An 18,179-nucleotide genomic window follows, 5' to 3' on the forward strand; every position below is an offset into this window, starting at 1 on the left:
CCCGTCCGAGACGTAGCCGTGACTTGGAGGGGGAGGCTGTAGCACGCCGCCATAGTATACAGCGGCATCACGCGCCACCACCCCTCGCGCCACCCCTCGCACCACCCCTCGCACCCCGCTCAAAAGCCTACGGTTTGCGCCCGCGTTCATCGCTCCGCGCTCCCCCAGTGCCCGAATAACTCTCTCCCGGGGTGGAAGCGCGCGCGGGCGCGACTCGTACGCTTGAGCCTATACTGTTTTTTTTTTGTTCATGGTAGTACTTAATGTTATAGTGATATAAAAAATCATATTAGTTACTCAGTGTTTTTTTTGGCATTATTTTCCTGCCCCGACGAGGCACTCAAAGCACACACCCAAGCGACAACTCAAATTATTTTTTTAATGTTCTCTATTGCACATAAATTAAGATTTATTTTCAATGCGTATTCTATTCTGAACAGACAGGGATTGTCTGGTGCTGCGAGCGTAAATAGACGCCGACCATAACACGTGCAATTCCATAACGGGACTATGAATGGCGAGAAAAATGCACAGTCGAAAGCAGGCGGAAAATTATTTCAACATTACGCACAATAACATTGAAAATAAAGTAAGTGTGTAAAGGAAAGCATAGAATGCCATTTAGAACCCGTTTGTGAAATGCACAAGTAGTAGTTTAGGTATATTTGTTTTAATTACAATTCTACAATTTACACATTTATGTAAAATAGTAACTATGAGCTTAAACCTGTCAAGATTTTAAAGCGAGAGAAAATTATACGATATACCAGGTGTTAATTAAATTAGTATAAATATTTTAATATGGTGAAATATCTTAGCTCCAAAATTTAAAAAAAAAATGTACAAATAACTGTCTGTGGTTAGGGGTTAAAAACACTTGCAATAACAAACGCAATTAGCGCAATAGTTATAACAGTGTTGCAAGCAGAAATTTCTGAAAATCTACTTCAAGACGTAAAAATCAGAACAAAAACTTATTTTCGAAAATACTAAATAAATTAACACCTAATGAAAACCTATCAACCGTCTAATAAGGGTCCACATATTACATATACATTTTAAGAACAACATAAATATACCAGAAGCATTTTTGTGATCGAATAGTAGAATTTTTGAAAAACCTACCAAATTTTCTGTAACATTTATATTTAATTTAATAATGTGTCCTATAGAGGGTTGAAAGAAATAAGATCAGCATTCAAAATTTTATAGTTAATATTAGTAGAGTTATGAAACTTCACACGATAGATTAATCTACACTATTGAACTTATATCATTAAATTTCTTTACAAATCGTGTATTTCTTGCGCTCACATGTGCACATTGCCTTATACCTGATATATTGTGATAACTACTATGAACAGAGTATCTGACCTATGTTTAAAAAAATAAGAAAAGTTATAATATCCATCTATGCTATACGTGAAAAAATATGAGTTTTTCTTAGTGGTCTTGATTTTGTTGCTTGGCGAATAACATAAGGGCAATTTTTATTGGAAAGGAATTTTGTTGAAGAAAGTCTACCAACGTTTTACACTTGATTAATAGAATATTGCACCCCAAAAATACAGGTAATCAAGAACATTGTTTATATTTTAGTCATAGTAATATATTAACCCGAATACCTCTAAAAGAGCACTACTAGCAATGTAACATGTGTCACATAATTTTAAATACATATTCTAATACTTTCATAGTAAAAAAAACTTACCACATTCTTAATTTCTCATCAAAGTGTTATAAAGTCCGATAATGAGTATCGAGTCAAAAATGCTATTAACATTTTTTTTTTAATTTAACATAACTAAAAAATACATGTATAGTCATTTGAATACGTCGATACAAGTGATTTTAGAATAATAACACTAGAGCCAAGTATCGATATTTACAATAAATTATCGACCTACAATTTCACATTTCCGTTAGTAATACCAATAGTCGCATAGGACTAGTTTGATATGAGATTAACAAAGTAAATCTACATATTAATAACACAGATCTACCGTGTAACAATTTCAATAAGTTTGTGACCAGGGCTGCAGCTAGAACGAGGGAAAAGGTAATTATCGATATCAAAATCCCTCTAAAATAGGGTTGCCATACGTTACGCATTGTAGCGTTTTATTTCCACTTATAAGTCACTTGTTCGTTTTTCTTTTTATAGTGACGATAGTAGGTGGATGGTTGATGTCGAAAGATGGTTGGTTTACATATTAGACATCGATAGTTCATGTTTGAGTTTAGGAAGTTCTGACAACCCTAATTTATAGTCTAGCTGGCACCTATTGTGTAAACCTACTTATACTACGCTAACAGCCAGTACAATTTGGGTGTAAGACGAGTGGAGGTCAGACTCGAAGCGGCTTCTCTCTCAGAAAAAGCGCTGCAAGTTGTGCTACGTCGGCTCGTCCGACGACATCAACGCTTCTGACTGCTCGTCCAGGTCGGGTATGTTTCTTAACGCTCTGTGGATGTATAAAGAGTTGTTAGACACTGTTGTTAAGTGTTGAAATGAGCAATCTCTTAGTAAAGTTTTAACGTATATCGATAAAATGGAGTTACAGTATTCGATTTGGCATATTGTCAATTAATGATGTTGTTAAGCAATATTAGTATTAATAACTATCAAAATATACATTTGAAAATTACTTTTAATTTCACAGGAAAACTAACGCTGTTGCTCGATCGTCGGTGTCGGAATCCTTTGCTCATTTCCTAGGAAATTACCGAAATAGGTGGCGTGAGAACAAGGCCTTATAATAAAAGTATTGAGTGTGTGTACTGACGAGAATCCGTCAGCGGCGCGCAGCCGTTCGGTGAGCGTGAGCGCGGGCAGGCGCAGACACGCCGCCGCGCCGCCCGCCGCCGCCAGCGCCGCCGCCAGCAGCGCGCCCGCGCCGCGCCAGCCGCCCGCCGCGCCGCCCGCGCCCGCCGCGCCGCGCCACGCCTCCGCCACCGCCGCCAGCGGCGCCGCGCACCACAGCATGCCCGTCGCCGTGCGCCACGACGTCAGCGACCGGCCCCTACACAAACATCTACTAGTGTATACTAAACATTAAACACTACACTCCTTAACAATTACTTTTTTTGTTAAATAATGTAAGTATATTCATTAGTCAACATCACTCATTATTCTCCCTCTCAGTAGTAGAGGAGGCCCGTGCTCAGCAGTGGGCGAGTATATAATACAGGGCTGATATTATTATTATATTCATTAAATTCACTCACAAAAATAAATATATTTTTTTAGTCTAATTGAACACAGATTAAACATATATACCTACATCCTGTACATTAAAAAAAACATATTAGAAACAACAGAATCGCGCACTATGTATAAAGTACAGACCACAGCCAGAGCGAGTCGAAGAGCAGCGGTCCGAGCGCGGCGTCGAGCAGCAGCCACGGCCACAGCCGCTGCGGGGGCAGCGCCGCGCGCTCCACGCCCGCCGCCGCCAGCACCGCGCCGCCCGCCCACCACACCACCATGCACACGCACCCCACCACGCCTGCGCACACACCGCCACCATCAATGAACATAATGAACAGTGGTGAAGGCGAGCGAACACGCATGCAAAACTTAAAGAAAGTGTCATATGAGCCAACACACAACGAGCATCCACTAACAAACCAATCACGCCAAAACTTTGTCGCGTTGAACGTTAAACCGACGCAATCCCGAGAGTGCTCACGACTCGTGCCTCTATCTGTTCACAATGACATCGTAACATTTTGCGTCCTTCGTATGTCTTGGTTGTCGAGTGTCGACATTTAATGCTGTTAAAACGAGATGAATAAAACTTAAAAGGGTGACTGTAAATAACAATCATCATTATTATTAGATGAAGCGAGTGTATTCGCGGTTTTTATTTACTCACCGACGAGTAAAGGTGAATTTATGCCGTCTCCCTTCCTCAGCTCCCTGCGGAATAGCAGCAGATGTATCGCGTAGCACAAAGCTGAACCAAGCGCCGCCAAAACCGCAGTCCAATTGCTTTGGTGACTTTCTGACACACCTAGCACCACCTATTGACATAAATAAACATTATAAGTAAAATTACATTTAGCGTCAGTTTATAAGGAGAGAGAAATAACGATAGCAAATATTTGAGGGTACCATTTGAAGGTCAATATTAATTTTATAACAGTCACATACTAAACTCGAAAGCCAGAATTACAATACTAAAGACATTGACAATTCCTGTTAATCCTTTTCTAACTTTTTATCTACATTTTAGTCTAATCTAACTAACTAGGCTCAGGTGGTAAAGGTAGACTCACTCACCAGGCCGGCAGCAGTGAGCAGCACGGCGACACATTTGGAGAAGGTGAAGCGGTCGTTGGGCACCTGCGCGAACACCGCGCCGAGCGACAGAGCGAACGCGCCCGCCGTCGACGTGTAGATCGTCGCCGAGCTTGTGCTCGTGTATAGTAAGCTCAGCCGGTACAGATAGTTTGATATGAACCACTAGAAAGTGCAAAAAAAAACATATTCTCTAATATTTATTTGCCCAAGCTAAAGATATTCACGAGCGGACTTTAACTGTTATGATTTTTTTACACGAAAAGTTGGCGTCGACAAGAACAGAGGGTCTAATTCGAAAAACGAAATCCGTAGTTTCGTATGATGGATCGCACATTTTGTTACTGCGAAGTGTTACGGATCCGATGACGGATTCGACGAAAGATACTATCGATTCATCTCAATATTTCGGACATGGAATTTGTAAGAACTTATACGATCCCTTTTTAAAACCATCTGCGAGGATAAAATTCCAGTACTTTCTCCAATAAAATATACAGGAAATTTATTCTACCACTAAGGTAAGCTACAAAACGGTCACGGATCCGAAGTAATTTGGTAGTAAAGTTAAAACCGAAGTTTGTCGTTTCTTCGTTTCGGACCAACGCGACATTTCGACGTTCGTTTTTCGAAGTAGACCCTCACTATCGTAGCGTGCCTAATCGAACCGCATTTATTTTAATACACAGTGTTTCGGCTCGGCGATGTGGCACATTAATGGATGCAGCCACGCGAATTGAGGTGACCTGATTTGATTCGCCGAGCCCAATTTACGCTGAATGAGAAGATGCGTACGGAATGGGTAGGTAACTAACTACAGGGTCACCAAAATATTAAGGATATACTCACAGGAACGGAGAAGAGTACAGCGAGGCGGAGGTGCCGTCTTGTAGCGGCGGCGGCGGCGCGGCGCTGCGCATGCTCCGACGCGCGCACCGACGCCGCCCACGACAAACGCGCCAACAGCGCCTCGCTGGCCATTGCCGCCGACATTACGCGCACCTACCCAACATCCACGAATTAAATAAATAAATCCAGCAATCACATATTACGTTACAAATCACCCATTCGTTTATCTAAACATGTGATAAACTCACTGATGAGTGATAAAACAAGTTTGTGAAACGAATAATTTTATGTGAATAAAGTTCTTTAACCAAATGTATAAAGGACTTTTATGTATTGTAGTATCTATACATAAAATATACTGATGGAAATCCACCATAAATAAACTCGTGTAAATTAAAAGTAGCATCAAAGGCGAGAAAAAACATGCATTAAGGTGGTAGCTCAAGGTCCATTTTCATACATTTTGTTTCGGCTTTAATCTGGGTAACTAAACAAGTATTGGCAAGTAAAGAATTTAAATTCACGTCTAGTTAGTGATTAGTTCTCGCAGTTGAAAGAAAAACGTAAAAATAATTAATAATCATGGATATTTCGGCCTTTAAAATTTCGTCATATTAAATTTTAAAGGCCGAAATATCCATGATTAACACAGCGGTTTAGCTTGATTTGAAAGCCTGTATAGCTCTCACGTTATAAGTTTTCGAATACTGAACAATAAGTTATTTAGCGTTATTTACATTGATCACCTAACTATTAGTAAAACAGGTTTTTATTTATGTAGTAACCATTGTTACAAAATTGTTGATAAATTAATAAGAACGAGATTTCACCGAGATACAACCTTGACATAATGATTGCGAAATGTTAATTTAATCAAATTAATATTAAATAATTTTGTTCTCGTGTAAAAAGAATATTATAGCAAATCTTCATATTTATAAAAGAGAAGATAGTATTTTATATTCCGCGACTATTTCGTTGCGCTTATTTTACAAGTTGTCTATAATTAAATTAGCAATACTAACCAACCAAGTAGATAAAGGAACATAAGGAAAATATTATTTTTCCTTTAACAATCTATAATTATTGGCATAAATTGCAATGGCTTAAGTTCATGGCAATGGTTTCCTTCGAGACTTGCAATAATTACGAGAGCTAATGGTAATTTGTATAGAACAAAATACCTACGCCATGTCGACAAAACATCAGCCAGTTTATGAAAAATTATAATATCAAATCTTAAACTTCAAACATTTCCATTACTGACAATTATTTAGTAATAGAAAGTTGACCTTTATAAGTAAATGTCATTCTGTTTCAAAAGGGTAATTGTTATTTCTATATAGGTGTACAATATTCTTCACACTGGATTTAGTCGAGTCAGTCCTTATTATGAATTCGCCTTGTGGCTACACACAAGGCAAATTAATATAAAGAGATGTAGCCAACTGCTAATACAGCTAACCGCTAACATATTATTATACAAACATTTCTTACCTCTGCCACTTTGTTGAATCGAACAGCCCTGGGCGCCGCATCGTCACTATCTGTGGTCTCTCCTGCACGGACTGGCACAAATGTGGAGTCACCCTATTAACAATATGTATAAAATTACTATTTTTTGTACAATTCATGATAAGTCATTCAGATTGCTTGCTTAATGGTAAGCATCAGGATTAACCAGAAACAATAGCAATATCAACCAAGACTTCAAATTATAAACCTCTCAATAACGGGATTGCAATTCCGACTTACCGCCACTTTGAATAATCGATCCTAATCGCTTTTTTCGATCTACCTTGATATGGACTAATCACAGCAAAGTTTTTTTGACATTACAAATGAGTTATTTTGATTAGTCCATTCTCAGAATCGGATTGAAGATTGAGATCGTTTATTGAAAACGGCCGCTAGCCAGTAACAGGAAGTAGGAACTCTAATGACTATTACGAGCGTATAGTCTCCGATTGCCGCCTTAAGTTTAATAAAAGTCCCAACCTGTTTTAAATTTAAGATAAGAATCTTTGTCACATGCCAGGTACATAAAATAAAAATCTATCTATTAATTAATCGCTGTATGTTAGTTCACTTCACCCTCCGCTATTGATTATCGAGTCCTTGTCTTATCAGTGGTCCCCCGTAATTTGATATGCGAATGATGGGGAAAAGTAGATTATCTACTTTTATACGGATTCCAATTCTTAATATTGCATAATATACCCTTTTTTAACCTGCCTTACGTTTGTTAGCCCGACAAGGGTCAACTTATATACAAATACACCGGACTTTTTGGTGAGAGCTTTAGGCGCAAGCAACCCTTGAAAAATGAAGTGACTATGCTGAGGGCAACCCACTAACTTGTTACGAACCTCGGCTCAGGACGCCACTGAAGAGGATGACACATCAAAGTTTATGGGATGAGCGTTGTAAACAATCTATCCATAACCGTATTCGTCGGTACGCGGGCCGGAACTATTAGAAGGGTCGGGGGGACAGGGAATAGCTGAAGATTTTGGCGGCGACGACCAAACTACGATCATGTTGAGTGTTGGAGTTTTAAAAACTCATTTTGGCGACAAATAGCCAGTGTGATATCGTCCTCTGGGTCAGTCAGAACTGAAAGCAGCCGTCTTTATTTAGTAGGGTTGAATGGGGCATACAATGATTATAATATAACGATGATGCAGTCACTTACTTCCCTATAAAAAAATTTATGATTATCAGGCCCGACACCATACCTCTTTCTCTTCTATTATAAAAATATTACTTACCAGGCTGGTATTGCTTGAATCGTTGAAATAATTCTCATCATCTGTTTCTGCAGTTGGTTCTAATAATTGCTGAAAATAACCAACAACTGTTGATTTATAGGTTGGTGGATGTATCATTAAAAAAAAATCTTAGAACGGCACGCTTACGCCAATTCCAATAACGACCCCAGTCGCTTTTTACTATCGAACTCAGAAATGGACCATTCAGAACAGTTTTTTTTTAAATGCTTACAAATGATTTATTTTGATTGTTGATTCTCAGAATCGAATTAAAGATAGAGTTTTGGGATTGAAAACGGCTGTTAGTTATTCATAAATTGCCCTATGGACATCATGTGTTTTAAACGAGTTTATGGCGCGCTTAAAGTGTAAAACTTCGTTAAGATTTAGACAGGGACGTACAAGCTGAAGACGCGACAGGAACAGACAAACTGAGATCACGCGTATTAAAACGTTTTTCTGTGTAATTAGTTTAAGAAAAATTGTGGCCATAAGCCCTTAATGAAATTTTTTCTATTATAAATTCTCAAAGCAAAATCTACTGTTGGGTATAAAATAATATTATTTTATGTCAGAATTATCTCAAAATTACAAGACTATTATGAGATAGTAAATCATGTTATACAATGAATGTAATCTTAATTACAAGGTTCTAAGACCTAAGTAATGTAAGAAAATATTTAAAAAATCTTCATCGTCTAACTTGGCAATGAAATTTGGGTAAAAGAATAGTGTTTGGTTGTAAGTAGCGATTGTATTAAATATAATGCCAAAGAGAACACAATAATAAAATGACATCACCATTTGTAAACACTTACAGTATAATCAGCTGGCCGGCAAGGATCCCGAGTTGGTGGTGAAAAACATAAAACTATAAGATAAATAAACAGCAGCGAACTTCTCACGTACGTCACAAGAAAAGGTCTCTCCAGATTTTTTTCTATGTACAAATACTGAAAACAAAAAATAGATATATTGCTTTTCTTAAAATACTAATTTATACAAATACAGAAAAAAAAAGTATTGTAAAATTGAACTTAAGTGGTGAAAGAAATAGATAGACCTATTATTTCTTTTAAGCGACTATTGTATATATGTGTATATTTGCAATTAGTATAACTCAATATCTCAAAAATAATTTTGCTCATCAATTAGGTTTTCACATATTAAAAATGTTTATAATATGAATATTGTTATGAGTTTATTATATTTGTGATAAAAACTGTGTTGTGTGAGAATACAGCATAGAATATCTTGAAACAATATATTAGGAAAGGTCACATACAAGTCAAACAAATTCATTAAAAGATTAATACTGTGCAACTTTTTGTATTTAAACATTTTTTTTTAAATATTTGTTTGTAGTGAATGAACTCAAAAACTTCTTAAGTAATTTTGTAAAAGCTTTTACTAATAGCTACATTTTTCTTATGTGTGATAGACATCTTTTTATCCCGGGATGGTTATTATTAAGGGCAAATATGCAAATAAAAGCTAATTGGTAACATATTGGATATAATAAAATATATTCTGTGAAAATATCAGCATACTATATATTTTGCTTCATGAGAAACTGGAGAGATGGCTAAGTGTTAATAAGACACCATTTTTTGACCTTGGACACATTTTAAAAATTATGATAGAGTTAATGCAGCTTATACTTGCATAAAGTATTTTGGCAATTCATTATAGCAATAGAAAAAATCATCTATTATGATGTTAATAAAATGTGTTATGGTAAAAGAATCTTTCTATATAAAACTGAATAAATAGAGAGTAGTAACACTATACAAAACTTTGAATTGCAATTATTATTGTGTGGCCCTCCTTTGTGTTCGATATCCTTACACATAACCCGTTAACTCTGCTACTGTCCAGTAATTATAATGGGTAAAATGTTCAGATTGGAGCACAATGGGGCATGAATATTGCCGCTTAACAGTCAAAATATATGTTACAGTGGTACCTAGACATATGATAGACCTTCCTAGAGCAGAATAAAGCTCTATAGTAGTTTGCCACTTATATAATAAAATTTCAAAGTATTTATCCTTAAGATACATGCTAATAATCAAAGATATTGCATATTGTAGAAAGTAGGCTTTGTTTTCATAAACATTTTTCACTTTTTGTAATCAGATGTTTTAAAATAGCAGTTTAGTTGCATTGTGTGCATATTATTACAATAAGCACATAATGTTATAAAATTTATAGCAAATAAGAGTCTAATATGAATGTCATCAGGTGAGATAATGTGAATCATTATAATTAGAAGTCTTTTGTTTGTTCAGTTGATGAAAAACACTATTTTATGCTACAAATTACAGTTACATCATAAGTAAAAACGATGTAATTAAAAAGTCATTAACATATAAAAAAATTAAGATATAACTAATGATAAGATTTTTTATACCATCAATTATGAATTTACCCTTTATAATTTAGTAACCAGGAAAGACAACATATGAATAATAATAAACACTTACTTTTGTCATCTCAGATGAAACCACCCACAAGACAACAGCCAGTAACAAAATGAATACACCAAAGGCATATTTCCTTTTATTAAAGTGTTGAACATCATCTTTATTGTTTTTGTTATTGGAATATACGCGAAAATAATTATGACAAAGGATCAACATGAAGGCAGATTTATAGTACAGAAAATGTTATTTTTAAATAGATAAATTGCTTCAGTTCATAGTTTCACACAACATATCAAATTATCAGAGTGTAGGACGTTATTTACTTGTATAGTTTCATGTTTCCCAAGAGTGGTTATTAACGAAGTTGTAACAACAGTTATACGACGAAAATCAATGTGATTTTAAATTTTTTCGATAAATTACGGAATTTGTAAACCATTAACACCGTTTGGTCACAATATTGTCAATGTCACTTGTCATTTCGCATTTGTCAAGTAGGTAGATTAGCATCAAGAACAGTCTTTATCGATAGATGTTTTTTGAGGGTAGCTGATACACGAGTCAGTGGGATTCTGTATTTAAACCTTTCAAAAAAAATCAGGAAATCTCTATATTACTATAATTCCTATTGAATTGTGTTCTGTATATTCTTAGTGGTGTCGGTAAGTGTTTTTGTGTATTAATTAGTCCTTGTTACTATCTCATATAGTAACAATGGACATATCACCTCCGGACCCCCCCGATCCCCCGGATATTTCCCAAACGGTTGCTATGGATGTTATTTCCTCCCTGCACCCTGATACTAGTGTGGCTAGACAATCGGCCTTTAAACGCCAAAGCGATGACTCCTCGGAGACAATCATCCCTACCAAAAAAAATAGTTCAGCACAACCGGTCCTTGAATGCCCTTCCATTCAAACCTCATTCACTCACACAAGTTACAAGGAACTTTTGAGTTCTTACCCTGATTCAAGCACAGGACCATTTATCGTTCATGTGTCTCGTGTTGAAACTGATCCTTCATCTGGATCGACCATCAGACCCATTAATTTTGGCCAGTTTTTGTTCAAGCATAAAATACCAAACATAATGAAAAATGGGGTAAAAAAAGTGGGTCGCAATAGAATTTCTATTGAATTTCTTACTGCTGTTGACGCAAATAATTTTTTAATTAATCCTACTTTATCACTCAATAATTATGTTTCTTCAATCCCCTCATACAATGTGACCCGGTTGGGAGTAGTTCGAGGAATTCCTGTTGAGGTTTCCATGGATGACTTCATTAAATACATAGAAGTTCCAGATGGATGTGGTAAAGCGATTAAAGCGAGACGACTCAGCAGAAAGGTAATTACAGATGGTGCTCCTAGTTGGCTACCAACTCAAACTATTGTAATTACATTTCTGTCACAAAAATTATTCCTCTTACGTATATTACTTCTATAACTCTCTTCCTGTGGATATATATATACTTCCCACAATTCAATGTCTTAACTGCTGCGGTTTTGGTCACATTAAAATCCAATGTCGGTCAAAAACTAGATGTTATAAATGTTCTCTTCCACACCCAGGTGACTCATGCTCGGTGGACATGCAATCTGCTAAATGTACTTCCTGTTCTGGTAGTCATTTTGCCACACACAAAAGCTGTCCTGAACATGACAGACAAAAAAATATAAAAATGCTCATGTCTAGGGACAATGTGTCTTACGACATGGCATCCTCCCATTTTAAACCTAATAACTCTTATTCACAAGCTATCAAAGCTGCTCCTAATCTATCTTCCCCAATTAATATGCCTTCTCCTTCACCCAATAATTCACCTCCTGAACGTTCTTCATACAATAAAACTACTTTCTCCTCCCCTCGATCCCGAGTCCCATTAGGTAAGAGCTATAATAGAGTGTTACATTCTGATATTACTTCTGATCCTGCCTCTTCACAACCAAATGGCTGCGCTTTGAATACTCCTGTAGATGACTCTCTCCCAGAAAGTAACCTTCTAGAAGGTCTTATAAATCTAGTATTCACTATTATATCCACATATTCTGATTGCCTACCGACCAACGTTGCCAATAAATTACAATTAATTTTTTCCCTTGTTAACAATGGATCCAATAAAGATTCTTCAGTGGAACAGTAAGAGTATCCGCAATAAGAATCATGAAATTTCTCTTATGATTTCTAAATATTCCCCATCTATCCTTGCTATTTCCGAGACTTGGCTTGTCCCCGGCTCTCATTTTCGAGTCCCTGGGTTTGCAGGTTTTCGGGATGACAGGGACGATGGCTATGGGGGAAGTGCTTTATTTGTAAGTCAGTCCCTCATTTATACCCAGTTAGCTGTTCCTCCTCATAGTCAAAACTTTAATGTCGTGGCTGTGAGGTGTTTTAACATTTCTTTTGTTTCTATTTACATCCCTCATCCTTCTTCCTTCATATTCCTTGAACTTCGTTCTATTTTATCTTCCCTTCCTAGTCCTATTATAATCATGGGCGATTTTAATTGCCACCATACATCATGGGGTCCTATCGGTGTGACCGTGTCTCCTTTCCTCTTCTCGAAATATTGGATGATTTTAATTTTTGTGTTATCAATGATGGGTCTCCTACCCGTCGTGTTTACCCTTCTCAGAATCCAAAGAGTGTTGTAGATTTATCCATTTGTTCTGCATCTCTTGCGTCTCTACTACATTGGGAAATAAGTCCCCACAGTTTTAGCAGTGACCATTTTCCAATTGTTATCTCCGTCCCACTTAATTTTCCTCTTCAAAATCCCTTCTCCCCTCTCCTCAAATATCGTTTATCTGGGGCTGACTGGCCATCATATGTAGCATCCCTCGATTCTCAATTAAATGTTATATCTGGCAATAGTAATTTACACCCTTTAGATGCATATAATATATTAGTTGAGGCGATTTCTTCGTCTGCAGACTCTCACATTCCACTTAAAAAAGGCAAATCATCCAAAAAGTCGCCGCCATGGTGGGATGCAGAGTGCACGAGCATTATTCACCAACGCCACAAAGCTGAAATTAAATATAACTCTTCAATGACGACAGAGAATTTCATTTCTTTTCAACAAATGTCGGCCCGTTCCCGCAGATTATTATCCCTTAAAAAGCAGGGTTGGATGCGGTTTTGCGAAAGTCTGTCACCCAAATTCCCTTCATCATATGTTTGGAGTCAAATAAAAAGGTTTAGATCTGCCCGTAATTTTTCTAATACCCCATCCAATGATCCTTCCACTTGGATCGACTCATTTGCTTCTAAAATTGCCCCTCCTTCAGTCCCAGACTTTTCCTGTCTTCCCCTCTTATATCCTCCTCTTCCTTCAACTCACCCCCTAGCATCCCCATTTTCGTTTGAAGAATTGCAATTGTCTTTAGACGGCCTTGTCGACTCTTCTCCTGGGCTTGATGGCATTCCCTATTCATTCTTGACAAGAGCTAATGATAACTGCAAACAGTTTTACCTAAAACTGATTAATCATTTTTTTGAAACTGGTGTTGTTCCCGATGCATGGAAAACACAAATTATTATACCTCTTCTCAAACCAGGTAAAAATCCTCTTCACTCTTCTTCATATAGACCCATAGCCCTCTCCTCTATATTACTTAAAATTTCAGAACATTTGCTCAAACATCGATTGGATTGGTTCATGGAGAACTCAGGCAAATTGTCAGATACGCAGTTTGGATTCAGGAAAGGAATGAGTACTCTAGACAGTCTTAGCATTCTTACAACTGATATTTACCGCTCTTTCCAAAACAAAGAAGTACTTTTAGGTGTCTTTTTAGACATCACTTCTGCATATGATAATGTTCTTCTTCCGGTTCTCAGAGAAAAACTTCTAAAGCTGAGTGTCCCTGAGAAGATGGTACATTTCATATTTAATTTGATGACGAGCAGATCAGTGGTAATTAAAATCAATAACACATTCTTACCCCTAGAACTGTCTGGAAAGGCCTACCTCAAGGTTCAGTACTGAGTCCTCTGCTTTATCAACATCAAAATGCAATTCAGTGTTGTTTACAAAAAAAAGAAATATTCCCCCTGTTAAAATCCTTATTGATGACGAAGTCATTACTCAGGTCTATCAAACAAAATTTCTAGGCATTATACTAGATTCGAGGATGACCGGTATCCCCCATTGCCTTTACATTTCCCAAAAATGTGAAAAAATGATTAACATCTTGCGTTCCCTGTCTGGAGTTTGGTGGGGTCACATCCTTACTCTCAAAATTGCTATACAATGCAATTATCAGAAGTCACCTGGATTACGGTTGTTTTCTGCTAGACCATTGTAATAAGGCAGGTTTGAATAGTTTGGATAAAATACAAGCTAGATGTTTACGTATAATTATGGGGGCTATGAAATCTACTCCTATCAATGCCATGCAAGTGGAGTGCGTTGAACCCCCCCTTCATATCCGTCGCCAGTACCTGTGTGACAGATTTTTCTTTAAAATTGTTCAATCTACTTCTCACCCTCTTTAGATAAACTTAGAACTCTTTCACAGTCACTTCCAAGTAATCCACGGTCCATGCCTTGTCTTCTTCTTAGTTTCCGCAGTTTTTCTCAATTATCTTGCCCAACGTTCCAATCCTCACTTAGTCCTTTGTACTCCCTTCCTTATAAGGCCCTAATTTTTAAACCCTCTGTCCTTCTCAATTTCGGCATAAATAAAGGTACAATTGAGGCAAACATTGTTTTTAATGAGATATTGAATTCAAAATGGGAGGGTTGGTTACCAATGTTTTGCGATGCCTCTAAATTATCAGATGACGCGTGCGTGGGTTCGGCTGTTTGGATTCCTAATTCACGCATCATACTTTCTTTTAAATCTCCTCCCTGTACCTCTGTATTTACAGGGGAATCTATAGCAATACTTGAAGCTGTTCGATTTGCCCAATCGCATAAATTAGATAAATCTATAATTTTTCCGACTCTTTAAGTAGTCTTCAGGCCATAATGTCCAATCCATTCCGCTCCAAATCTAAATTCCCTATTACCGTTGAAAAATAAGACAGACATTGTTTGAGTGTGCTCTACATAACCTTAAAATAGTACTGGCCTGGATTCCGGGTCATGAAGGGATTCATGGCAATGAAACTGTGGACTCCTGTGCAAAATTTGCGACTCAGAGTGGTTCCTTGGAATACTACAATTACTTCAGCCAAGACTTATGTCTTTTGTCACGTACTCGACTAACTCGCACATGGAATGAGCAGTGGCGGGTATCTAAATCGGTGAAGGGAAAATACTATGGAGACATTGTTCCAGATATCCCAGTCAAACCATGGTTTGTTCAAGTTCCGTCAATTGGACAAAACTGCTATTTCCACTATCTGTCGTCTTCGTTTCGACCATGCATGCACCCCGATTCATCTGGCAAAATTAAGGGTTAGAGACCATTCACTTTGTGAATGTGGCTTGGAGGAAGGAAGCGCCGATCATTTATTCTTTAATTGTCCCAAATTACGATATCCCTATATAATATTCTTCCTGATAACGTCTCCCGCCCCACTAGTTTCAAGTGTATCCTCTCCTTAGTAGACTCTCCCTTTGTTAGACAGCTATGTAAATTTATAGAAATTAACAAAATAAAGTTATAACATAGGTAACTGTCTAAGTCTAAAGTCCTTTCTAACTTTTTAGTCATAAGTGTCAAATGTTTCTGTACGTTTAGTTATATCTAATGCATGTGGTGTTATTTATTTATTGGTTTGAAATAATATTTATATGCGTGATGTCTACTTATCATATACATGTTGTTGTAGATCACTAACATTTGGGGAAAACATCAATTCAATACGCTACGAGGGAAAAAAGAGAGTCAACTGTCACTCAATAACTGTCTTAACGTAGTGGTTATATCCTATGGAACTGTCAAATCCCCTTCGTTTATCTTCTCCCATTAACAAAAGTCTTCATCATAAAGACATTCAACTTTAATACCCAGATTAATACCTCAGTAATCTGCAGTCTGAAACAACGTGACATTGGCGGAATAGCTTCATAATCAAGCTCGTCGCCAGTAATCAAAGAAGAAGAAGAAGAAGAATTTATCGATAGATGGGCATCGATTATATTCATATTGTCAAAACAATTGTCATTCACATTCAATCATAATATAAAGCATGTTTTAGCAAAATAAATAGATTTTTATTTTGATATGAATGATTGTTCTAGAGATTCAGTAAAAATTATAATTATTTACACTTTCTTGTTTTATACTACTTCTCTTTATCTCTTTATAACATAAATCAAGGAGAAAAGATAACATAAACATTTTTTATCTATGTCCTCTACTGCACAACATAACCTCAATTTTTCCAGGCATGTCAATAAATAAATTTTGAAGAAATATTTGTAGAGAAATACTTTTCAGTGTGCAAATCACAGGATACTAATGAAATAGCTAATGTGTCTTCTGGAACGCGCTTATTTGTGGGTAACCTCCCAGAAAATACAAATGAAAATGAATTGCGAAGTGCTTTCTCGAAGTTATGGCGAGATAACTGGTGTAGATTTAAAAAGTAAATCAGGATCTTCAGTGGAACAGAAAAAGTTTGCTTTTGTAACTATTTCCTCTTCAAATCTTAATATAGAATCATGTAAGTTGGTGAATAAACATTTATTTATTTATTTATTATCAAACTAATACTACTTACAGGGTCATTACCCCAATGCTGTAGTATCGACAATCTATTTACATGTGTATATATATAATAGTTATTTAGTTTTATAACATATTATCCATGTTGCTATCCTTGTGAATTCACTCAGAGGACAATTAAATACATCAGTTTCAATTGCAATGAAGTTGAGAGTTGAACATGTAATGACTGAACGTCTATCAATATATACTATTTTAATTTATCTATATGCAGGTATAAAACATTTTTCAAACGAAGATTTTAAGGGCGCAAGGTTGTATGTGACACGAGCTCGTGAAAGTTTTCTGGAGCGCTTGCAAAGGGAAAGACAAGAAACCCAAAAAAAGGAGGAAAACAAGGTTATTAACAATTCAATTAGGGCATGTGTTTGGCTCAGAGCTATTATAAGTCTTGAAAACTAACCCTAGATTATGTTAGCTCTACACACATTTTCACTTCTTTATAAGCAAATGAATCTACTGAGAAACTCAATGTGTATTTCTGATTTACAGACATTAAATAAGAACATTATACACGCTTATCGAAATTGTCAACAATAATGATATTTTTGTAACTTTATAGGAGAAATTGGAAGAGTTGCCTAAAAAGAATCCAATAATTAAATTAAGTGACAAATTAAATCCTCGTAAAAGAAAATCAGATGTCATAAACAGAAATATGTTAAATCTGAATTTGATAATAGTACCGAGGTCGGCCAAGAAATATTATCTGAAGGAGATAAGAAAAAGAAAGATTCTGATAAAAAAAGATTGGAGTCAATGAAAAAGAAAAGACAGGAATTTAAGGAGAAGCAAATGATCATCAAAACTGGACTTACTAGTGTTGTAAGTTACAAAATTTCCTGATAACTTCAATTTATTCATTGCCTGATTGGGCAACATCCCATTATATAATTTACTTTTGGACTTTATAATATACAAAAGAGTCTTCCCATTCTGTTTAGTACATAAATATGATTGAAAAACAAATATTGCAAAAAAATTGGAGGTAGATTGTTTTTTCTTCTCTGTAAATTGGGACAACATAAGGAACACTAATAATTTCACTGAAAAATCTTTAATAGAACAATTTTCTAATATTATTGGGAAGTTTGAACTAAACTACAGTTAAGTTGCCGTTAAAATGAATTGACTTTAAATTATTTTT

At 36.3% G+C, this 18,179-nt stretch overlaps 2 protein-coding genes across 3 annotated transcripts in view; one reads left to right on the forward strand and one right to left on the reverse strand.

The window, feature by feature from the left end:
* Positions 1–360: 360 nt before the first annotated feature.
* On the reverse strand, positions 361–10,830 carry LOC115453898 (solute carrier family 35 member F5). The gene is made up of 10 exons (XM_037439354.1): positions 10,410–10,830; positions 8,742–8,876; positions 7,924–7,992; positions 6,650–6,742; positions 5,153–5,305; positions 4,286–4,468; positions 3,879–4,026; positions 3,350–3,509; positions 2,787–3,023; positions 361–2,465 (listed from the first exon to the last, which is right to left on the reverse strand). Exons 1-10 carry the CDS (start codon positions 10,563–10,565, stop codon positions 2,396–2,398), a joined length of 1,404 nt encoding a protein of 467 aa, XP_037295251.1. The 5' UTR covers positions 10,566–10,830; the 3' UTR covers positions 361–2,395.
* Positions 10,831–16,639: 5,809 nt separating this feature from the next.
* Positions 16,640–18,179, forward strand: part of LOC115447759 (nucleolar protein 8) — an 8,984-nt gene continuing 7,444 nt past the window's right edge. Inside the window, exons 1-3 of one of the 2 annotated variants that reach the window (XM_037439353.1) lie at positions 16,641–16,970; positions 17,247–17,371; positions 17,595–17,673. In XM_037439353.1, coding sequence (XP_037295250.1) covers positions 16,778–16,970; positions 17,247–17,371; positions 17,595–17,673 — 397 coding nt within the window. In that variant the 5' untranslated portion in view covers positions 16,641–16,777. Of the gene's footprint in view, positions 16,971–17,246; positions 17,372–17,594; positions 17,674–18,179 lie in introns of both variants that reach the window. The other variant, XM_030174971.2, reaches the window with a different exon arrangement.

This window comes from Manduca sexta, chromosome 16 (assembly GCF_014839805.1).
Source record: "Manduca sexta isolate Smith_Timp_Sample1 chromosome 16, JHU_Msex_v1.0, whole genome shotgun sequence".
NCBI lineage: Eukaryota > Metazoa > Arthropoda > Insecta > Lepidoptera > Sphingidae > Manduca > Manduca sexta.